The sequence below is a fragment of the Epinephelus moara genome, chromosome 8 (genome assembly GCF_006386435.1).
Source record: "Epinephelus moara isolate mb chromosome 8, YSFRI_EMoa_1.0, whole genome shotgun sequence".
NCBI classification, from domain to species: Eukaryota; Metazoa; Chordata; class Actinopteri; order Perciformes; family Serranidae; genus Epinephelus; species Epinephelus moara.
The window spans coordinates 35,218,391-35,242,123 of record NC_065513.1 but is presented as its reverse complement, the minus strand read 5'-3'; the positions used below and the strand labels follow the sequence as shown (position 1 = coordinate 35,242,123).

At 41.0% G+C, this 23,733-nt stretch overlaps 2 protein-coding genes across 3 annotated transcripts in view; one reads left to right on the top strand and one right to left on the bottom strand.

The window, feature by feature from the left end:
- Positions 1–616: 616 nt before the first annotated feature.
- Positions 617–4,447, top strand: zgc:101858 (uncharacterized protein LOC449555 homolog). The gene is made up of 8 exons (XM_050051537.1): positions 617–703; positions 859–1,029; positions 2,608–2,786; positions 3,457–3,550; positions 3,636–3,705; positions 3,790–3,826; positions 3,994–4,057; positions 4,234–4,447. Exons 1-8 carry the CDS (start codon positions 680–682, stop codon positions 4,390–4,392), a joined length of 798 nt encoding a protein of 265 aa, XP_049907494.1. The 5' UTR covers positions 617–679; the 3' UTR covers positions 4,393–4,447.
- Positions 4,448–4,719: 272 nt separating this feature from the next.
- col27a1b (collagen, type XXVII, alpha 1b) overlaps positions 4,720–23,733 on the bottom strand; it is a 115,693-nt gene continuing 96,679 nt past the window's right edge. The window contains exons 45-61 of one of the 2 annotated variants that reach the window (XM_050051534.1): positions 23,546–23,599; positions 23,362–23,415; positions 23,147–23,254; positions 22,954–23,061; positions 19,767–19,874; positions 19,613–19,666; positions 16,482–16,544; positions 16,263–16,316; positions 16,125–16,160; positions 15,569–15,586; positions 15,381–15,416; positions 12,898–12,924; positions 12,244–12,309; positions 10,694–10,865; positions 10,489–10,598; positions 8,536–8,754; positions 4,720–6,349 (exon numbers count right to left, since the gene is read on the bottom strand). In XM_050051534.1, coding sequence (XP_049907491.1) covers positions 6,203–6,349; positions 8,536–8,754; positions 10,489–10,598; positions 10,694–10,865; positions 12,244–12,309; positions 12,898–12,924; positions 15,381–15,416; positions 15,569–15,586; positions 16,125–16,160; positions 16,263–16,316; positions 16,482–16,544; positions 19,613–19,666; positions 19,767–19,874; positions 22,954–23,061; positions 23,147–23,254; positions 23,362–23,415; positions 23,546–23,599 — 1,434 coding nt within the window. In that variant the 3' untranslated portion in view covers positions 4,720–6,202. The remainder of the gene's footprint in view (positions 6,350–8,535; positions 8,755–10,488; positions 10,599–10,693; positions 10,866–12,243; positions 12,310–12,897; positions 12,925–15,380; positions 15,417–15,568; positions 15,587–16,124; positions 16,161–16,262; positions 16,317–16,481; positions 16,545–19,612; positions 19,667–19,766; positions 19,875–22,953; positions 23,062–23,146; positions 23,255–23,361; positions 23,416–23,545; positions 23,600–23,733) is intronic. The other variant, XM_050051535.1, reaches the window with a different exon arrangement.

The following is a 23,733-nucleotide window of genomic DNA, read 5'->3' as shown; positions in this document are numbered from 1 at the left end:
ACTTACATGTAAGGAAATTGAATATTTCATGTGAATCCAGAGTTTACGTGGAGGACGAAAGTAAACGTCTGCTCACATGTAATTTGTAATATGGTATTTGGTTGTAGCCTTTAGTTACTCTCCATGTAGAGTGACTTAAATTAGAAAAAAATATTTATTAGCATTAGTCAGGTAAAGCAGTATTTTAGTGGTTTTAGGGGATGTGTAACAACAAGTCTGGGACAAAATGGCTTTGTAGCATGAAGCTTCAAACTGTTTAACGTGTTTAAATGCTCTAAAAATATATTTAAAAAATGTATAAATAATTCAACACATCTTCAATGTGTGTTTCTACATTTCGAAAGCCCATGAACACACCAAATTCGGAAGACCTCCTAACGCTGAAATGGGATCGTCCGAGGTGCACCTGAATGCAGCATGAGTCCTAAACCCATTTAAACCTGATGTTTGACAGAAGTCTGACTGGTTTTTAAATTTGATGTTTGTTTTTTAAAAAAGTGTGATTGTATCGACTTATCGGCTGACTGACTTCTTCTGACCTCTCTCAAAAATATCTAAACCTTCAAAAAGAGTGTTTGCATTTAAAAACTACAAATCAGCCAGTCCCTGCTACGTCATCACTAGGGGACGAAACGCGAACAGCCGTACATGTGATGTAATCCCCCATCCAAAATCAGTCATGGCCTCAGACGATGCATTTAAAGTAAGTTTTCTTTCTTGCAGGTAGTTTTCTGTTGCTTACATGTATAATAGCGTTGTTTTATGACTTTATATATTAAATTACAGTTAACTTGTCCATGGTGTGATGACGTTACAGTGTGGACACCTCTGTTAGACTTGGGTTTGTATGTGTTGCAGGTCTCTTCTCTGAAGGGGAAAGTGACCCTGATAACGGGTGCCAGCTCGGGTATCGGGGCAGGTACCAGCGTCCTGTTCGCCAAACTTGGAGCTCTGCTGGCTCTGAACGGCCGTGACGTGGAGAACCTCAAAAAGATAGCCAAACAGTGCACCGACTGTGGAGCTGCTGAGGTGAGTCTCACACTGAGCTGTGACTGAACGTGTAACCAGAGTACAACACTGTGTTTTCTGAATGGAGTTTGGTGTGACGTCACGCAAACCTGCAGCCACCAGGAGCCTCATTTATAAAATCACTGCCATGCTCAGACATTTGGCAGGGCAGGTGCCCAGGTGTAACAAAGGGTATCCCTTCCACAGTTTGCATCGAGTGTGGGGCTCTAATATTTAAAGTTTCTTTAGAAGAAGCGCATGACTATTTTAAAAAGAAAGGAGGAGAAGTAATTGAGGAGAGGATTTTTACTTGTGCTGGTGTGTCTGTGTCACTCTGCAGTTACGCCTCCAACACACTAGTTGGCGGCAGAGATTTTGTGAAGTGTTGTAAAGTTTAATTGATTCAAAACACACATTAAACACACATTAAACATGGCTTAATAGAGACACTTTCGAATACAAGTACACAAATCAGCTTCACTAAACACTTGTCTTTATCTGGACACATTTTCCCCACAAATACAACATGCTAATATTATTAGCACAAGCCTATGGCATTTTACATTGTAAGAACTAGCCTAGCGACCAGCAAACTTTTCCTCTTCTCATATAAAACCAGGGACAACAGCAACATTTAACAAAGGTAACGTTACATAAATTAGCTCCATTAACTCACAAGGTTCACTGACAAAACAACTGTCTTACACTTAACACGTTTTCCAAACAAATATAACATGCTAACGTTAATAGCACAAGCCTATGGCATTTTACATTGTAAAAATTAGCCTAGCGACCAGCAAACTTTTCCTCTTCTCATATGAAGCCAGGGACAACAGCAACATTTAACAAAGGTAATATTACATAAATTGGCTCCATTACAACTCACAAGATTCACTGACAAAACAACTGTCTTATACTAGACACGTTTTCCAAACAAATATAACATGCTAACGTTATTAGCACAAGCCTATGGCATTTTACATTGTAAAAATTAGCCTAGCGACGCTCATATGAAGCCAGGATAAATACTAAAGTATAAAACCCTGAAGGATAAATCACACACAAGACTTAAGTAATAAAATAAACAACTAAGCTATCTTTCACTTATTATGAATGCTTATTTATAAAATAATTTCAGTCAGACACAGAATATTTTTAAGATGTTTAGTGGTTCAAGTATTCATTTAGAAAGAAGAGACTTTAAGTTGCAGAGGGATGAGTCAAAATGTAGTGTTAATAGGCCTCCAATCAGTAAATTGAGCCCCAGTTTATTGTGGGATGAGCACATAGTGTATTTTAAGTATTTTTAAATGTAGGCATATTTAGACTATTATATTTAGAGTAAACTTAAATTAATTTTTTTGTGTCAAATGTGTTTGCAGCATAGAGCTAGAAGAATGTAAATGCATGTGGACTACACATGCTGTCCATCTCTGACACTGATATTAGCACATGCAATTACATTTAAAAACATGCAAACCATCTTAATAATTTAAACATTACTGCCTTTAACAATGTGATTTGTGCGTGAATAGGTTTTTGAAACCATTTCAACAATGCAGAACATAATGAAACATTGATCCTCTGTGTGTCTATCAGCCTTTGCTCGTTCCTGGGGACCTGACGGATGAAGAGACTGTGAAGAAGACAGTGGAGCAAACTATCGCTCACTTCGGCCGGCTGGATGTCCTCGTTAACAGCGCTGGTATCCTGGCCATGGGCAGCATCGAGACAACCGACCTGGCTCAGTATGACAAGGTCATGAACATCAATGTCAGGTAGGATATCAAACACCTGACATCATTACATCATTAGTGCAGTGTGCAGTCGTACAGAGTGTGCAGTAGCTGGGATGTGTCAGATGAGACGGCTCGTAAAAGTAGATTTTAGCTGAAAGTTGGCAAAAGTGATCTATATGAAGAAAAAAAAAAAAAACGAATTCCAAGATACTAAGTTTAGTGAGTCCCTAAACTATATACAGTGGTAAAACATGTATTTTGAAAAAGAAAAAGTGGATTTAAAATAAATACAAAATACAGCTATTAAAGGTATAGTTCGGATCTTTTGAAGTGGGGTTGTATGAGGTACTTATCCAGATTCAGTGTATTACATACAGTAGATGTCAGTCGGCATGCATCCAGTTTGAAGAGGCAGACAGGAGTCATATTTGCGTATTTTTTTGTATGAATCTTATTGTATTCATAGTGTGTATACATGTTTGACTTAATCCAGATATCCATCCATTGTCCATTTGAAGTGGAGTTTGTTGCATTATATTCAGTCGTACTGCAAACACATGTGAACATTAATACAGAATTGCAGTTTACTTAAAGATTCCGCGATAGAAGACATCAGGCTATGCTGTCATAAACGGACCAAGGATACTAGATCATAGACATTTAGTTTTTTAGTTATAATGTCCTCTAATTTTTCAATTTCATATTCCAGATCTGTGTACCACCTGACTCAACTCTGTGTGCCCCACCTGATCAAGACCAAAGGCTCCATCGTCAATGTATCCAGTGTCAATGGACAGAGATCAGTGGGTATCACTCAGCTGAACAGAAATTTAAAACCACACCCACTAACATGTCTCTGAGAGCTGTGACACTGTCTTCTCTCTGTAGTTCGCTGGTGTGCTGGCCTATTGCATGTCCAAGTCCGCCATTGATCAGTTCACACGTTGTACAGCACTTGGTGAGTGACACCTTTTTTTCCTCCTTGTACTTTATGTTGAGTAAAAGTTTACAATATATGTAACATGACTCATTTTTATTTCAGAGCTGGCATGTAAGCAGGTCAGAGTGAACTCTGTCTGGTAAGTGTTTAATGAGAAATATATGTTTGTTTTTTTTATTGTGGTCAGTGAGTGATATTCATATGTGGGATACACAGTTGGTTAACACAGATCCAATAAAATTTCTGATTTTAAAAGCATTGATATCCATCGTCTGTGCTAGAAATGACCATATTTTGTCTCTTCAGCCCTGGTGTGATCATCACAGACGTCCACAAGAGAGCAGGACTAGATGAGGACCAGTACGCCCAGGTAACACATCATGCCAATACTGTAAAGCCTCGTTTCCACCCAGCAGTCTGGTTTATTCAAGTTCTTACACATAAGAGAGGCTGTTTTTGTGTTTTGTTTTAAAAGTGATCGCATGCAAACCTGATCTGTGATCCAGTAAGTAACATCTTGTATCCTTCGATCTTTTTCACCACCAGTTTCTTGCCAAGTGTAAACAGACCCACGCCCTCGGTCGACCAGGGGAGGTGGACGAAGTGGCCCAAAGTATCGCCTTCCTGGCCTCCGACGCTGCCAGCTTCATTACTGGAGTCAACCTGCCCATTGACGGGGGCCGCCATGCCATGTGCCCAAGATAAGATCATGTATGTAAAGATACAGCAGTCTGCTAATATAGTGCTTTCAACTCTTTAAGTCTTCCTGTGTTTTTGTATCGAGAGCTAGTAAAACTGATCAGGGGAGGAAAGTTGTTCGGGGAAGAAAAAACAAGGCATTACTTCAAGGACACAATCTTTCTCCATGTTTACAACGGTGTTAGCTGTCAGGACTTGACAGTTGCAGGTGTGAAATGAATAGGAGGAAGCTCAAACACACTGCCACAAGTAGGCAGTTTAAATGCATGTTATTCTCTCACTTTGCTATGAAGTTTTCTTTGATGAGAAAAAATTGAAAGCTGCTTATCAACAAAGGTTTCAGACTTTTATTGAATTACCTGTCGAGTCATTAGACTTCATTCATGCAGCATAAAACGTTGGTACAGACCAAACACTGTTAGCTTGTGTACCCTGGTAGTGTTGTGTAGTGTTGTGTATTGTAAGAAATCCTCTGAGTTTGTGGATTGGCTGGACCAACCGTGAATGCTGCACCTGTGAGTGAGAAATGCATAAACAGTAAATAGTAAGGATGGTAATGTCCTTAAATACAGTTGATTGTCTCGGACAGCTGAATTAGAAAAACACATATAGAATGTAGAATCCTTAAAGCTCCAAATGACTCCGAAAATGTGATAAAATATGACCGATGCCTGGTTTTGAACTGGAAAGCTAATCAGAATTTAAATAAAATTTTAAATAGAATCCACTGTAGATAATAAAGGTTGCATAATTAGACATTTACATTTTGACAGATACAAAAACTTAACTTATATTGTCAGACTCAGTGTCAGACAGTACAAAGAATATTGAAAACGTTAAAATATTACCTTGAAAATATAATTTAATGAGTTTGGCCTGCATGTATATTTTACAATCTTCCCTTTATTTCATAAAGCACAGACATATTGTTGCGTTGCTGAGAGCTGACACGAGTTTATCATAAAGAGTGTCAACCGTTGCAGCACCAGGTGTCACCTCCGTGTCATCCCAGATTATATCAGGTAACGTCTTGTTTGCTGCGAGATGAGAGGCGCAGTACGAGGTAGCATCTTGACACACTTTTCTCGGTTCACACTGTCGAAAGCTTCGATCCATTTTTAGCACGGATAGTACCACACAGCAGTTGTTTGTGTAAGGATATCTGTATAAACGCGGCGTCTCTCAGCACTGGACAGTTATTAGAGGCTCAAAAAGATTTACCTGGAGACAGTACGCCTGTGTGTCTGAAGCACACTGAATACCTGAATGAGTGATATGATGATACTGTATATGCCTAAAGGCCTGTGAAACAATAACTATTGCACTTTATATTACAATATACAGTACATATACATGTATAAATAATACTTAAACATTAAAATAGGAATTGTTGCATTTGCAGATGTAACTGTTCCATATTTCTGTACAGATCTCTTTTGAAAAACGTATGTTTTTGCAAAATCAGGTTATCAGACCGTGAAGAAAATATGATACAACATGGTCCGAGAGATGACAGACGAGACGTTCATATTACTTCCTTCCAAAAGGGGCATTCAGGTCTTGTATCTCACAAACAAGTCACTGAAAAAGGAGCTTATTATTGTTTTCCATAGGCTGATTAGTGCTAGAAGTCTCTGCATTTTCAACGGGCCTTCTCTCTCTGGCGCCCCCTCCTGTTTCTGCAGTCCGAGCATATTTTTTGGAGAGAAAATGGGGGTCAGTTGCTCTGGAAACCACAGAAGCATTAGTGTCCCCTGTCCACTCTCTTCCATGGAGTCACTCCTTTGAGGAGTATTCCCAGCCCCTCCTCAGGGCCCTATAAGAAGCACACTGGTCCGACCTCCAGGTGATAGCGGGCACCAGGTTCTGTGGTCAGGAGGTTGTACACGTCCACGATGGGGAGCAAGTTTGGGTCCTGGGTCTGGAAGATGAAGTGGGTCTGATGCCAGCGGCCATCTTTGATCTGAAAGTGGAAGATGTCACGTGATGTGGAAGACAAAATAACATCAAAGGGTCAGTTCTCTCTCTTACCTCTAGTTTTATATAGCTATGTAGATAGTTTTGGATTTTTGGTGCAGCTTTTGAGACATCTGTCGCTGAGATGTCTGCCTCCGCCCCCGAAACAAAGGAGGTGAATATGGAACCTACATTAAATTCAGCAGCAGGTTGCCTCTCCACAAGCGTTCTGTTAATAGCTGTTTCCACACCCTATAGTTCGGGGGATTCTCTGAGGGGAAACGTACGCTGGGGATCTCCCCCCGAGAACTACATAGCTTCAAGGGTATTTGATCTGTTTGCATTTGCACCGCCGCTAGGAACGTGTAGTGATGTAAAACAGCTGGCAGATGGTTTAACAACATCACTTCTGCGCTTCATATGAATCATAATCATGTATTTTTCCAGTTGCCTATACGCTCAGTAAAGCTTAGACTTCGCTGTTTGTTTGTCACTAGCTGTTGTTTGTTCTGTGTTGTGTGTTGATTACACGGCTACCAGGTCTTTAAAAATGACGGCTGCAGGTACTGCACTGGCTCATGTGTTCGAACAATCAACGTATACATGCGTCACTCAAGCCTTCTCTTATGCTGGGGGAGTACCGACTCTGAAATAGCAGTTATAACGTCCGTCAAACCGGCATTCAGTCGGCCGTTGGTCAATGTCTGGCCGTCGATGAGCGTCTGTCACCTTAGTGTTTGCGGTTTGTCCTGCAAAGTTGGCACCAGTTGGCCCTTGTTGGCTGTTTTTTGGCCAGAGCATCATGTTGGATTAGCATCTGAGATAGTGGCGCTGTCAGTGAATTAAATCACTCTGATTGGCAGTTCAACAGCTAAATTCAAGTGTGCGTGAAGATCGAAAAACAAACTTGTTATATGAGGTATGATTGTTTTTTTAAGCCATTGAGCTCTTAAGCAGAAAGAGTTCCAAATGTTGTGATTGTTTGTCAGAGCACCGTACATCTTATTTGTTCTTTCAAGATTGGGTTGTGTTGTTAACGTGCTAACTGGCTAACTAGCATCTGGAATCCGTCCTGTCGGCCCACCGGTTTCTTTTTGAATGATGAATACAGTCTACTGCCATCTGCTGGTGTAGAGCGTGATTTCCTCTTATGCAGGCACAGAACATTCATGCTAGTTGACCGCTGGCTGTTGTCTTTGCTGTGTGTTCAAGTGCAACTTTTTGGCCAAGACACAGGCAACACAACAGTGGGCCTTTGTTGCCACTAGTTCTTTGACATTGATTTGATGTGTCTGGTCCTTAAAAAACCATGATGGTTCCTAGTTCTGGAGGTCCAGAAATCATACAAAGGGGGTTCTTTTAGGACTATGACAGAGTTGATCCGGTCCAAAATCGCCTATTGTCCAAGTCACGCTGAATAATCCACAGGCTTTATTGTTATCTTCCTGTTTTCTGTTTTTTTAATTTGGAACTATTCTCTACCGAAACCACTGACATTGAGGTCTGTGGATTAGTCACAGTAACAGTGACACTGCTGTGTGCACGTCAAACTTAATTCTAATCACCTCTACTGTGTTGGGTTGGAGGCAGAAATATTACAAGCAGATGTCTCAAAAGCTGGAGAAATAAATCCCAAACTATCTGCATGATTAGACGCCAAATGAGGTAAGTGAGGACATTTTTATGTTGTGGTCAAAGTATGGAGGTCACACATGAAGGCAATTAGCTTAGCATAAAGCCTAGAAGCAGACAAACAGCTAGCTTGGGTCACTCCAAAGTTTAAACATCTGCCTATTAACACATAATTGACACATAATATCACGTTTGTTTCATCAGTGCACAAATGGAACCTGATGTAGCTTTACAGGGAGTTATATGCAAGACACCATAAAGTCTACACCTGGATGAGAAATAGTTATAGCATGTTACTCCCCATAAAACCATAAATTGTTTGGTTATATTTTAAATTTTTTGAGAATATCTTTATGTAACTTTTGTTTGTTTACAAGAAAACTCCACAGGCCTCATTCAACACACAGTTCGATCTCGTATCAATCTTCTCATCTAATTTTCAGCAAGACAGTGAATACGTTTGTCGAAATGTTGGACTTGTCCTTCAAGGATGTATACATGGTTGGATTGTTGGATTCAAGGGGTAAGTACTACATATACCAGAAAAGTAACAGTGCTTACCCAGCAGTCGTCCCTGGGTATTAGCGGCTCCAGGAGGTCGCCTGCCTGAATCTTCTCCCCTGACCAGGCTTTGAAGCTCATAGCCCTGGATGAAGGTTGCATGGAGGGTCCTGCTGCCCACACAGGGGTGTTGAGGCAGTGGATGGTGATGTGCTGCACGGCCTCAGTGCTTAAAAGGTGGATAAAGTTCATCTGGATACGACCCACTCCCATCTCCAACTAGAAAGCAAGAATTTGTATTTATTAAATAATTACAAATTAAGAAACAGGCTTCTTTTAAAGCTGGGGGAGGCAGTTTTTTAGGCATTACTGTGCAAAAATCCCCAAATAAACTTTGAGCATATTTTAATTCAAGTGGTCTGAGAGAAAACTAGACTTCCGCACCTCCTCTTGGCTCTTTGAGCAATCACAGACCATTTCAGAGAGAGGGTGTTCCTATTGGCTGTCCTACAAATGCAGATGCACATGCACATCCCTTTGTTAAAAGTATGGTACAATGGCAGAAAGTTGCTATTCCAGCATTGGCAACAACTGCCTACACTGCAAAGCAACCCAAAAAAGGAAGACGAACTTACCAAACAGAGAGTCTAAAAGAGAGTCTGACAATAAATGAAGTAAAACGTGTCAATATTGGCGAAACGTTTCAGAGATGGAGAGAAAATGTTGCTAATGGTTCAGCCTTCTGCTAACCGGAGCTAAAGGCTCAAGGCTGCAGCTTCCAGTTCACATTTATGTAGCTAATGTTAGCTAGAGCCTCAAATTTACAGTGTAACCTCTGCCTCACTTCCCGCCGCTACAGACCACCTTGCGTAGAGGAGAGTGGGCAGCAGATCGAGAGACAGACCAACAGCAACCCCAATGCAGTCAGCGCAAGCCCCAGCTCCAGGGGACCGGACAGCCCCGCCTTCCCGCCAGATCAGCAAACTTTCTGTTGCTGCCGTTACACAGATTAGACCTGGAGCTGTCGTTGGCCACCAGCTCGCTGTGACAACTGGTGCTGTGAGGTTCATACTAGCTGTATTTGAGCTGCTGTAGCTGCCAATCGAAGTTCCTTTTCCAGCTTCTTTCCTGGAAAAGCCGCTGCCTGCTCTCATGGCGCAAGGAGTGGCTGAGTGTATGTGCAACTCTACAATAAAACAGGATGAAATAAATCAATGTATAGGAAACACTGGGTTACTGCATGAAGTACCAGGACAGAGAGGGGAGACCTGCAGGAAGCGGATGGATTTTCACATTCTGCGGTTCTTTTGCCTTTTCCAGATGTCTGCCTGCTCCAGCTTTAATGACACTATTTGTTCCTGATGTAAACACCAATTACTGAACTAAGTTGTTGGCAAATATTAGTCTCTGTACCAGAAGAGGCACAATCTATTTGGAAGTTGATAACAGACTCCAGTCCTGTTATTAATTAGACTGAGTTACATCTGTATCACACATTGTGACTTGATACATGGATGTCTGTTTCAGTATTTAATTTGCAGTTCACGCAGGCTGTGAGTTTGTATATCTGTTCTTGTGTGCTGCGATGTATCACTGCAGTATCTTCTGGCTGAAGTATAACTCCAAAACAAAAGCATAAAAGGAGAGCTTAAGATCCTGGAGCATTACTTGCCAACTGAGCGTGCCTGTGATAGTGATTTGGCCAACAGGACTAAATGGGAAGCCCTAAGATTCATTGCGATGATTATCCATCAAAAAAGAGCTACAGTTTATAGTACAGGGCCAGAAAACAAACAGCTGTGCACCTTAATTTATAACATGAACAGTAAACTCTAAGCTCCTCTGCTTCTTGAGAAATCCTTTGAAAACATTCTCCACATGCACACAAGCAATCACGCATTTGATATTCATCCATTGACGGCATAACAAGCTCCTGAAGTGTTCTTCTCTGCATCTAAGTGATATGAGTTCGTCTAGCTGAAGCAAATGACTTAATAAAGAAGTGATCCGAACCTTTGATACTGTGATAGGCTTCAAGCAGGTCTGTCCTCCACCGGTGAAGTTACACGTCACCTCGACAGTGTCAGCATTGCAGCCGAGGTTTGGGTCGATCCAGTAAGTGCCTGTCAAAGAGCAGCAGCAGAACAGAGCTCTTAATTAACAGGAACAGAAAGGATATGTGCAAGGAAATAATTAAGCAGTTTAAATGTCTCCTCACCGTCGTGCATCTTCTGTTCACAGTTGTAGAGGTCTCGGCAGATTCGTGCAGGGTTGTCACGGTTTCCCAGCGGGTTCTTAAGACTCCGGATCATAGTGTTGAGATGCTGCAAGGTCTTGAAGATCTCTGCGCTCTGGTCCAACATGGGCAGGTCCATGCTCTGATAGTTATGCTTTGGACAAAAATATGAGAATGACTTTTAGCTATGTACAGCAGCTGTATAGGTCGCTCTGTCAATCAGTTAAATTGGTTCGTCCAAAACAATTTCTCCAACCTTAGGCGGCCAAAGTCTTTACCCTAGGAGGCTGAACTTGCCATGGAGGTCAACTGTGTGTGTATGTTTGTGTTCATGCTACTTGTTAATGGTTATTATGGATGTGGATTGCTTCTGAGCCAAAGGACAGCTGACTAACTGCTCATGCTTGGGATGCACTGATCCTGGGCCGATACCAATACTGATGTTTTTGTGTTGTTGTACATTTTGTTTTTGTTATTTATTCCCCCTATTGCACAGGGGAAACAGATCTTAATTATCTTAATTATTAACAGTTAGTCTCGAGCCCTGCTTTTTAGTCTGCACAAAATTGATGTGACACAACAGAAAAACATCAGCCACTGCCATCAGTGAGTGTCATCTTGTTTGCTCACAGGCCAATGGCAGTCAACAAGGCAAATATTGGCTGATGTGAATGTGCGGGTGATAAATCAGTGCATCTCTAGTTCCCTTGTCTAAAAGGCAGTGGAAGTGGCCTGTTACAGAAAAGTGCATAGTTTCTAAATGAATTCACGTACCATGACCAAACTTTATAGAAAGACACACACAGATAAACAGATACACATGCCATTTTGCTACATCCCTTTTCATAAGTCATGAACCGGTTGTCGTAGGAAGGCATCATTTAAAATGTAACGTAATCTTTATCAGATCAGAGAATGACTTATTTGACAGACTTAGTTGGATCGCTTACTTGTTCAGGTTTATAACGACTCTTCTTTTAATAATATGGGAAGATGGCAATAAGAAATGAAATGACCCAAACAACTAGCAAGAAATTAGTAAAAAGGAGAAAATCAAAAAACAATAAATGTAATAAAAGAAAAAATAAATAAAGTTTAAAAACAAGCAAACAATTAAATAGCCTGGAAAGAGTGCTTAAAAAAATTTAAGAATTCTGTAACAAAATTTTAAAATGTAGTTTATTATTATTATTATTATTATTATTATAGTTTCTCCCTAACCTTTTTCCCTATTTTTTTTTTTAAGTAATTTTCAAAAAAATATAAAAAAAAATTTTTTTGAATCTGTGGGACATTTCTTACCAAGTTGCTCATTGCCCTTTTTCCCATGTTTTTTCTTTTTTTTTTTTTAAATTAAAGAAATCACACCAATTTGCTCAGGGTTAAAAGGTTTAAATACTTGTGAAAGGCGTCTGAAAGCATCACATGAAAAGCGTTACCGCTTCAGTTTTCCAAGTGTTAATAAAACCCATTAGAACCCCAACAATCAACAGTGATTCCTTGCAACGTACACAGTTCCCCTCAAAACTAACCTCTGGCCTCAGTGAAGTGTGGGAGTCAATGATGTCTTGAAAGGTGGCATCAAGAGCCTCATTTCTCTACCAAAGAAGACAGCAAGACAACAAGGTAACCACGACGACAGTCATTTTTACTTTTGTACTTCAACCAAGGTGTCTACAGATATCAAGACACTTACATTTTATGGTTTTTAAGATCTTTTTAAGATCATTTTTACCCAATTTAAGACAGACTTTTTGGACAAATCATGTTTTGCTTACTAATGCATTGCAGGTGAGTATAAAGGGAGACAGTGTATATGTGGTCTCATACAGACAGAGACATGGTTATTAGACTGAGTTAGATTAATCTACATTTTGTCAACAAGTAAGTGCAGGTTAAGTTCAGTGGTAGGTTTAAAGATTTGTAACATCAGAAATGTGGACCTTTTATGCAAAAGAGCTTGACTCATTTTGACAAATAGTAATTAAAAGGTGGATAAATAAAATTAGATTAAATGTTTGTGGCGATTAAAACCTCACAAATTAAAATGTAAGACCATTTAATGACTTTTAAAGCCTAATATTTTTTACATAATTGAATTTAAGACATTTTAAGGACCTGCAGACACCCTGACTATAACATGTCATTATTCCCAAAACTGACTTAAAAAATAAAAGCATACTTACAAGTAAGAGGACAGAACTGGGAGGACCCTAAAAACCAAAGAGACAAGCTTGTATTATAATCTCCATGTATACTGACACACTTTAGTTGTTTATCTTGTTGGCACTTTTGTAGAAACAGTCACTTGGTGCATTGTGTTTGGAGAGCAGTTCTGCAAACGCTAATCGACACTGTTGGTGGTGGGCTCTGCCAATCTCATCCAATATGCAGTAATGCACAGAAACAATCATGAATGCACAGGAAATGAGGCGTGAACGCACAGGAAATAAAGCATGTCAAATGCAGAGAAGAAGAGCCGCTGGCGAACAGCTATTTGAATCAGATCAGAGTGGAAAACAAGCAGGTCCCTAACTAGTTAGATTATTCTCCCAATAACACTTCAAATGCTCACAGTTCAGCTCGGGTGTAGATGCAAAAATTAGTTTTTACACCTCAAATGATTTTCCAGGGGACCAGATACTGCACCCACAGCCGAGCACTTCCTTTTTTTTCAGTGTAACTTTGGGATGTGAATTATGAAAACACATTACATTTTGGCTTTTATGGATACACATTAGAGTCAAAAGACTATTCTGCTCTGTGCGCTGTGAAATCAATGAGTGTGTTCCAGTCTCTTCTCCCTCTGAAATCTTCCCTCCTTGATCTTGATTTCTGGAGGATGCTTAAAGAACACTTTTAAAGGTATAATGTGTCAGATAGAGCTACACATCCAAAAAATGAACTCACATTATCAACAGTCTATCAAAAACGTCTTTGTACTGTGTTGCAGTGATATCTACCCAAATGAGCATGCTAACCAGGGCCTGTCCTGTTTTGTCGTACAGCTTGTACCTTAAGAGGCAACAGTGAGTCACTGCAGCATTCAACCTGTGTTCAGTCCAACATGAGATGCCAAATGGTGTCGATATGGTTTTGACGCGGCTGTTTTCTTGCTGCTATGGTCTTGATAAAACTAAGCAAAGCCTTGTTTTTGAATTTTGTGTATTCTTGCTGTTCTGTTAGTAGTTAGTAGGGCTGGTCGACATGGACAAAAGTTCATATCTCGGTATTTACAGGCTGACTGGCAATGCACTATATATCTCTCGGTATTTTCTGCAAAATGGGCTACATGTTTTCAGTTGCAAGTCAAAGCCACATTTGAGATGTCACGAGCACTTTTATGAAAACAAATTGTGATCAAAATAAAAGGCAAAGACAGGGATTGTATTCCTGTTTGAAAGCTGCACAACATGTAAATGAAAAATTCTATAAAATAAATAGCAGGGCTGTACGTTAGCAATGGTGGCACGGTGGTGCAGTGGTTAGCACTGTCACCTCACAGCAAGAGGGCTCCTGGTACGAACTCAGGGTAGGGGAGCCCTTCTGTGTAGAAGTTTGCATGTTCTCCCTGTGTCAGCGTGGGTTTGCTCCCACAGTCCAAAGACATGCAGGTTAACTGGTGACTCTCAGTTGGCCGTAGGTGTCAATGTGAGCGTGAATGGTTGTCTGTCTCTATGTGTCAGCCCTGTGATAGTCTGGTGACCTGTCCAGGGTGTACCCCGCCTCTCGCCCAAAGTCAGCTGGGATAGGCTAGGGCACACCCGCAACCCCTGACAGGATAGGGGGTTACAAAAAAATGAAAGTACATTGACATTTTTTCACACAGCACTGGAGCTACAGAGGTTTAAAGGTTTGCAGCACAGGACACAAAACTATAACATGACTGTAAATGTATTTAATAGGCCTTAATCCACTGTAGTTTGAAACAATTAAAAAACTTTGTGGGAGAAGTTAAAATCATTTTCCATGGCCTTTCAAATGAATCTAGTTTATATCTTTATTTATTTAGGCTATTAGTCTTATTTATGCACAGAGCATCAACAGCGAGGCAGAGGGAGGGAAGGAGTGAGAGACACTGTCTGCGCTATACACATCTTGTATATGAAACGTCTGTGTTGTCGCTGCATTTTTTTTAAACACATCTGTCGCCTGCATCCAGATGCTGTCTCAATGTCACACATTAGACAACTACCAAGACGAACAGTGACACGCTATGATCCACCTCACACACAAACTAGCAGCGCAGCACTGGATTGCACGTGGGCTGCTGTAGTGTCACTCACCTCACAGACTGATTTAGCATAGCACATGCAACATACAGACCGATGTCACACTGTAGACTAATGAACAGACAGATTAAACAGAGGAGCAGCTCTGTGTCTCTCTGAGTGTTGCTGGAGAAAATGTGATCTTGCTTGAAAATATATCATCACCCAGCCCGTGTAGTTGGCTTTGTTTTTTATAACTGATGGCTGTAAATTTAGTATGGGCCCAGTAGTAGACCGGTGAAATGCTGCCCCCCATTTCTTTGGAGCATGTGACCAGGCATTACACATTGCACCTTTAACCAAGCATGACTCTCATTGTTGATTTTTTTCAGACTCTTAAATCTAGTCCAAATTCCAAAAAAGGAAGATATGCCTTTCATACAAAATGATAAACTTACTGGTGGTCCAGGTGGTCCACGCGGGCCAGGCAATCCCTGAAAAATTTCATCACCACATTAGCTTTCAAATTATTTAGGACTTGGCCTTTATAGAAGATGATAAAGTTAATTCATTTCTTCTAGTGCTGAACAGCCACAGGCCCGTGCAGAGAATAATGATTAAGCTACAGAAGTGAATAATTACTCACCCTTGGTCCTTGCAACCCCTGTTAAAGATGAGAGAAAAAGTAATCAATATTCACAAGTGGACAATCAGTTCCACAATAACAGAATGAGTTTGAGAGCAGACCAAATATTACTCTGTCATGCAAAGTGGAACGTCGTCTTTGTGCAGCCAATTCAATAGACATCTTTATCTATTGTATGTTGAATTGCCCTCTTGCCTCTTTGCAAGCCTACACTCAGAAATCTTATTTCTACACAGCAAATCCTATTTTCACGCAGGAAACTCATACATGAATGTTGGCGTTTGGGGAGTGAGCTTGTGAAATATGCCCGTGTATGAACGCTCAGCAAACCCCTTAAAAAGCTTGAGATGAGCATGCAGCCAACATTTATCACCCTGACAGGAATTCCACAGCAGCTAAGTGTCACTGTGAGTGTAACAACAAACAGTGGAGCACAATAGGAAATGAAAAGTGCTGAGGGCAAAGGAGGCTGGTGGTGCGCCTTCTCCATACTAAGTATCCTATTCTGTGCTCACAGTACAGACAGAAAAGGATTCATCAAAACAGCGCCACGCACCGTCTCCCCCCGACTTCCTTTGTCACCCTGGGGTCCCTGATGGAGAGAAAGGAGACAGAGGATCACTCCATCACTGCCGAAAAAGCAGAGAGAAGTCACATAAAGCTTGGCAGATAGGATGAGATATGAGGTACATACAGGATGACCGCTGGGGCCAATGATGCCAACGGGGCCCAAAGATCCCTCCATACCCTGGAAAGCAGAGGCATGTTAGTGACTGACGACACATATGATGGAGCATCTCATGGCGCGCTGCTTATTTTTCACGGGAAGTGTGCAGTTTGTGAGAGTTAAGAGCACTGGCATCGGCTGAAATACTGCACAGAGTTACCAAACTACCATTAATCTTCATCTTACCAACAAACCACGCGGCCCTTTTGGTCCCTGTATCCCGGCCGGGCCCATGTCTCCCTGGGGTCCCTAGGAAGACAAATACTTGTCATTTATAACAGTGGATAAGATACGGTAAGTTTAAAGGTTACACCTGTAGTAAATCATCAGTGACCTTTGTTGACCTCTGTTTGCAACAAGCAGAAGTTGTACTCTGATAAATGTCTCTGCAACTGTTGGATGCTAAAACAAAGATGTCTTAAGATGCTGTTCCTCTAATGGCCATTAGGTGGTAGCTCTAGGAGAATGCACTCCCATTTCCAGACTACATGCTAATTACAAACATTTAAGCCAACAAAGATCAAAACCAGGCTTTGCATAGCTTAGTTAGCTCCAACCTCAACAGTTGGTCTGGTCAAATTAGCAAAATGCTTGCTGCACATGGCACACTGAGCGTCAGGATCCCACCGTTTCCCATTCTTCCTGTTGATGCCTCACATCTGTATCCACTTTTGGCCTTTTGAAACCTCATTTTTTTCAGTTCTGCAGCTAAATAAAAACATAGTTCTGGTAGTGCATCCCATCACACAACAACCTTGGGGCATTTCTCTGTTGTTTGCTGGCAGACATAAATGACAAGATGACAAGGAGGCACCTTCAAGCAAAACAAAGTCAGAAGAGAGCGATGTATTGTTTCCTCCTCTGGTGAGGTGGGACTTAATTGTGCTCTCCCGCTGTGCTAATGCTAATCATCACCTATACTGTTTGCAATTAGTATACAGAATCTAAAAGTCATTTTTCATTTGTACCAAAAGTAAATACAATACTTTGACGGATGTCGAGGTCAAAATCAAACTTAAAATTGCCAGATTAACTTCACAAAGACAAAGTACTTTCCCCCTAAAGTATAAATGCATTATTATTTTTGTTTGTTTCCTTAGGTGTTTTTAGAGTTTATCCTACTGTACACCATTAGCAGTTTATTTAATTGACTGCAGCTGTGAGCAGGTTATCCATTTCCTGTGTGCATTACAGTGTTGTTTAAACAAACACTCAAAAATAAAATGGATTCAGTGTGCAGACAAACGTTTACAATGTGCTCATTCGAGATGAACTGCACCTCTCCTGGAAAATAAGACGAGGTTAGGGGGCAGTGACAAAAAGTGGGACATTTTCCATCAAAGATGTCCTATTTCTTGCAGCCTTCAAAGAATATACAAAAGGTCACAGAAACATAATGTAGTTTGCAGAACAGGTATTATTATAATTGTCAGCCACACAAGATGTTTGTTAACAGAATAAACCTTCATTGTACAACATGAGACCAACAGTCTAGAATCTAGCTTTAAACATTATAATTACGCAGAAAGTTAGGATTTTCTACCAAACCTCGTGTTTGTGGTTAAAACTAAGAGATAATCAGCTGTTTGATCAAGCAACAGCCAGGCATTTCCCATCATGCATCTTGAAGTTGGTGGAAAGCAACTGTGGGGCCTGGCTCTAAAACTGTGGCTGCCTCAATCTGTGAGGTTGTCATTGCTCATATGTGTGTGTGATGTCAGAGCAAGTCAGGATCAAGTCGGACACAGATCAACAGTCGGTGATGAATTCTGCACAGGTCTGGCTCATCTCAAATGAGCCTAATGGTGCACAGTGCACACTGAAAACTTGCTTAGAAGTGGCATGTAGTATGGAATTGGGACACAGTTTCAGATTGCATACAATGACTTTCTTTCAAGGCTTCAGCTTCTCTCTTATATATTGCTTTCCACAAGACTAAGGTAGCAACAAACCATTAGCATTATCGATTAATCTACTGATTTGTAAAATTAATCAAAACCTATATGACTGGACCATGTGGGAATTAAATTTGAATATTTAATTTTTTGCAGGTGTCCACAATTTTCTCTTGGATGCCTCCTGCTTACATTGCTCACCTACACGCTATGCCCAAGAACATCCCGAACACAGCAAAATGAGACAGAAATAAGAAAACGCAGGCAGAGGGAAGGGCCTCTGCTGATAAATACGCAGCCACAGACTGCTACTGGGTCATAAGTGATGGTCTATAGATTATTATTTTAGAAAAACCCTGCATCACCTTTAAGGAGATATTAAAGTCTGCTTTACTGACAGCAATCTCAGCCTGTTACTCTCAGGGGGGTGATTGCCACTTACTCACCCCTCATCCCTCCCTTTTACAATGTGTAATGCTCCTACATTAGTCTGTGGGCAACACCATGCAGAACAGCTCTGTTAGTGTATCCAAGACGTAACATTTTCATATACCACGACAAAACAGCTGCCCCGCTGCTTAACGATACATGTGCTACCAGTTTTAATCTTCTCTAATAAAGCTGTAAAAATTAATGGTTTGCAGCACGTCGCTTTTATCATAATAACACCATAAAAACAGCTTATTGTAATAATTCTGAGTGGAAAGTGGAAAAGTTTTACAAGAAACTTGTGTAAACAGTCGAATCTCTCGTCTTATTTAGAAAAGGGTCAATGCTGCAGCTGCTACGTGATTACAACCATTCAACATCACTCCAGGACCTGGGATGTTTAAACACTTTGTTTCAGAGCCTGCACTTTTATCTGATGACTTTACTCTAATTATCCTTACTCACTGCTTCTTAGTTAGAACAATTATTATAAACTCCACTGAACACCAACACAAAGCTCATCTGCTTCACACTCCTGTTCAACTCCCGCAGTAGGAAAATATCCAACATGCCCCTCAGGGTTTTAAATTAAAGAGTGAGACTCCAGGAAAGCCTGTTCTGTTTCTTCAGCTGGCAATAATCTATATTGCAGCAGTGCTGTAAGTAAAGCAGACTTATGGCACAGCAGATGTCACGCTGGGGCATGTTACTGTAATACATAACAGCTTTCATATCAATTTTTACTGAAGACAATAGAAGGTAATGTACCTCCAGACAGTTTTAGGCGTTCAAACTTCACAGAAAGTACTCCAACCAAAATGTGAGTTAAGCCCTGAAAATTACTTTTTGGGTCATCTTACAGTCTGAGAGCCGTATCATCAGTCTGGACTAAGAGATAAGAACTTTGCTCAGACTGGAAAACTAAAACTTTAAGGCCTGATTGACCTGAGGTCACCGTTGTGGTTGTGAATGGAGCTTGACGGTTGCGCATACCTTTGGTCCAAACAGACCAAACACCCCTGGAAATCCTTGTTCACCAGTATCCCCCTGATAAACAGAAGAGAACATATGGTAACCTTCGTCATTGAACATGCAAGTCAGTTGTCATGTACAGAAATTTGAAGTTATTTGATAAATCAGCGCTCACTGGTTGTCCTTTAGGTCCCTGCTCTCCTTGTTTCCCCGGCAATCCCATCCCGCCAACAGAGCCTTTTTTTCCTGATGGACCCGTTTGGCCTGGAAGACCTCTCTCCCCCTGGAGAACACACATAAACACATGTAAACACATGCACATCCTCCTCATACCCCCCCCCCCCCCACCGGTAAACTCTAAACAGATGCCCAGACAAACCAGTGGAAGTACAGGCTATTGATCCCTCACTGGCTTCCTACCAACTGACACTGCTTATTAGATTAAATGGGGCACCTAACCAAGTAGGAAGCACCACTGCCAAGAACTAAACCTGGATCTCAACAGTGCTGGTGCCTTTTCCCCTGCATCACTGTGGTGTCCCTTCAAATCTCTTCACAAACTGTCCAAATCTAAGGCTGCATTCACACTGCAGGCCCTGGGCTGCATTCACACCACATATTGTGGCGAAAACACCAGTTCTCCCATTTATTTCAATGTGAGTAGTGCTTCTAGGCTGCGGCAGTGGGGCCACAAGGTAATGCTGGAAAATACGCAGCGGCCTGCCCTAAAAAGTTGAAACAGAATCAACTTTTGGAGAAATGCAACATGAGGTCACGCTCCAGTGGCCAATCACATAACCTAACCAGTAGGGCCGTAACGGTACACGTATTTGTGTCGAACCGTTCGGTACGCGACTTTCGGTTCAGCACGACCCTGTAACGAATTATTGGGCGCAGGATATTATTTTATTTTATTTTGTTTTATTTTAATTCCGTTTTTGCGAGCCGAACCATTTAAAATATCTAGTTCCCCGACGGACATAATTGAGTGACGGACCGAGTCCCGTAAATCTCCGCTTTCACTTTGTGCAGCGCATTCTCGCATTTTGACAACATGGCAAGTGAGCCTGACGAACCTGAAGACCCACCCGCAAACCTTAAGTCCTCCGTTTGGGAACACTTTGGTTTCAGGGTAAAATACGAAGATGGAAATAAACAAGTTGACAAGACAAAAGCAGTGTGCCGACACTGCAGAACAGCGGTCGGGTATGTACTTGGAAACACGTCTAACATGCTAACGCATCTAAAGCGACACCACCCGAGTTTGAACGTTAACCGGCACGACTAGAAAAAGCAATCTGGTGCAAACTACGATATCGTCGTCGTTTAAAAAGAAAGAGCGTTTCCCTGACCATCGCGCTAAAGAAATAACCAACGCCATTGGAGTTGAGTAAAATTGTTTAAGCTGCACTTTAGATATAAGCATGTTTTGTTTACTGCACTTTAACAAAGTGGGAAAGCTAAGTAAGTTCCTAGTAAAACTGAATCTGAGCAGGCTTTAAAGCTGACCAGCTGCACTATACTTTTTATTTTAATTGAGTAAAACTGTTAAAGCAGAAATGTATATTTATATTTTTCATTCAAAAAATGTGTTAAAAAAACAGCAGGATTTTATTTTTCACTTTTATATTTCTATTTTCATTCAAACAATGTGAAAAAGCAGGATTTTATATATATTTGTTTCATTCAAAAATTGTGTAAAAAGAGTTAGCTGCTGTGGTGGTATGTTTTAATAAGGTTACCAATAAGTAAAAGATATTTAATAGTTGTCTATTTTTTTCATTACTGTACCGAAAAAAAACGAACCGTGACTTGTGTACCGAGGTACGTACCGAACCGAGATTTTTGTGTACCGTTACACCCCTACTAACCAGGAATCAGACTGAATGACACCCACAGTTCACAGGAACAAGTAATAGAGTCTCTTTTTATCTGTAAATATTATAGTGAGTAAAATAAATGTATGTAATCTACAGATCTTTCAAGCCAACATCAAGAAACTTACTGAAGAGAAATACTTAGTTGCTGAGATGGGGTGACTGGCTTTCTATAGCGAGTCTCACAAACGGGCCATGTAAGTGACGCTCCCACACTGCCGCACAACACTGGCTAATCACCTACAATCCCTGATTTGGTATAAATGCAGTGTAAGTGCTCAGTTCGGATTTATTTTATTATTAACTTATCCACATGCACAAAAGAACAACAACAAAGACGTTACACACAACGTGCTGTCGTACCGAAGTAAACATAAAAGCCACTGAAGTCAGCATTTATGGTTTCATTTAAAAGTTGATATACAGTGGAAGCCAGCGAATTTACGAGCAGATGATAATGTGGGTGAGCAGAAAGAGAGACAACACTTTAATTATGGCATTTTGTAGAGCAATTGCTGCTTTTATATGGAGGTGTGCGGGAATACAAAACTTGGCTTTGAGGCTCTTAACTTTTCTCTAACACTGCAGCCATGTCTTCTGTGGCCCATGTCTTCCGTCTGGCCTTTGTTATGATATGCTTTTAAACACAGACCAGTTACACTACGACCCTTTGATGTGTGTTTCCGTACAAGCAAAATTCAAATACATCATTGCAGCTGTTTTCCATGTTTGTATTTCACTGAGTGACTGATTCTCCACTAGTGCAGAATTGTGGTGAATGTTGATTTAGAGCAGGCCAGACATTAGAAATTAAGGACAGGGGTACAAAATGTTGATGTTTGACCCCCTAATGGCGGGCCTGATCTAGAGTGACCAAAAATCTAACCTTAAATCAGAACTGAAAAGATGAGATTCCAAATTTAAGCCATATACTGCAGTCTGAACGTAGCTTAATAAATGTTTGCACATGGATCACCAACACGACCAAATCAGAATGCAACTTTACTCCTTAACTTTGTGCAGGGAAGTGAAAATCACCTAATATTAACACATAAAGCCTCTGTGTTTCTCACAGTCATGCATATTTAAATTTAATGTTATATTGGCAGGGCCGTGCAAATCAAGACAGTGCCAACTCATTAACATTTGCAACACGAACTTCCCAAAATTAATGCTGTGAATAAGAGGTCTTTAGAGATGTGGTGTAAAGACTTGTGCAGAGTTTGGCATTTGAGATTAGAAAACACTCCAAACATAAAGGCAGCACTGCGGTGCCAAGGGAGGCAACCCTGGCAGATTAAAGCTGAGCTGGCAACTTCCACTTGATATTGGCAATAAAATCATTGGGATGTACAGAAAAAGCTTGTGCTATAGCTTAACATTAAAGTTCTTTGTGAGCCAGATTAAAACTTTGCACTCTTGGCTCAGCAGCTAAAATAATGAAAGAAAAAAAAGCAGGACATACTGTCCACCCATCATTGTCACCTTTGGTCCGATGGAGCCTTGACTTCCAGGAAGCCCTATCACACCAGTTGTACCAGGATGCCCAGGTTTACCAGGTAAGCCCATTTGTCCGTCGTCTCCTTGCTCCCCCTGAACACAGACGATTGGTGAATAGCAACGAGGGCTGGTTTTATTTTCAGTCATTCAAAAGGTGCACCACTGACAGCGTCCTCACCTTGACTCCTTTGCTTCCATCTTTACCAGGCAGTCCATCTGTGCCAGGCGGGCCCTCAAGTCCCTCCCTGCCCACGACTCCCCGCGGGCCAAGATGACCCTCTGGACCCTTAGAGGAGACAATTTGAAATGTTAATGTCAAAGCTTGCATTGATTTTAAACACTAACAGGTAGCTCAAATGTCTCACTCTATAGTAGGACGAGAAATTAACTCACTGGTGGTCCTTTGGTTCCTGATGTGCCTCTCGCCCCTGATTTTCCTTTCCTACCCTGGAGAAGAAAGAGTTCATGTTCCACAGTTCTGACACGGTTGCATGACAGAAAACCCAGGCCAATAATACTACATGAAATGACTTTTCTAATACAGAAAATAAACATGCCACCATATGTATGTCCTTACTTGGTCACCTTTGGATCCTTTCAATCCTGGTTGTCCCTTTGGTCCAGGATGTCCCTGAAAAGATCATCACTGTGTGAGTTAAATACTACTAGCTGTGTTTGGACAGTGAAGTGTCTATATATCTGATATCTGGTGATACTACGCAGAATTTTCCCAAAACACAACAATCTATACCTCATAACAAAAGT

Bases quoted from the DNA above. Each gene is read 5' to 3' on its own strand.
- zgc:101858 (XM_050051537.1), top strand. From the start codon at position 680: ATGGCCTCAGACGATGCATTTAAA. The intron at 1,030-2,607 runs GTGAGTCTCACA...TGTGTCTATCAG, and splicing joins CCGACTGTGGAGCTGCTGAG to CCTTTGCTCGTTCCTGGGGA. The intron at 4,058-4,233 runs GTAACACATCAT...TTTCACCACCAG, and splicing joins ATGAGGACCAGTACGCCCAG to TTTCTTGCCAAGTGTAAACA.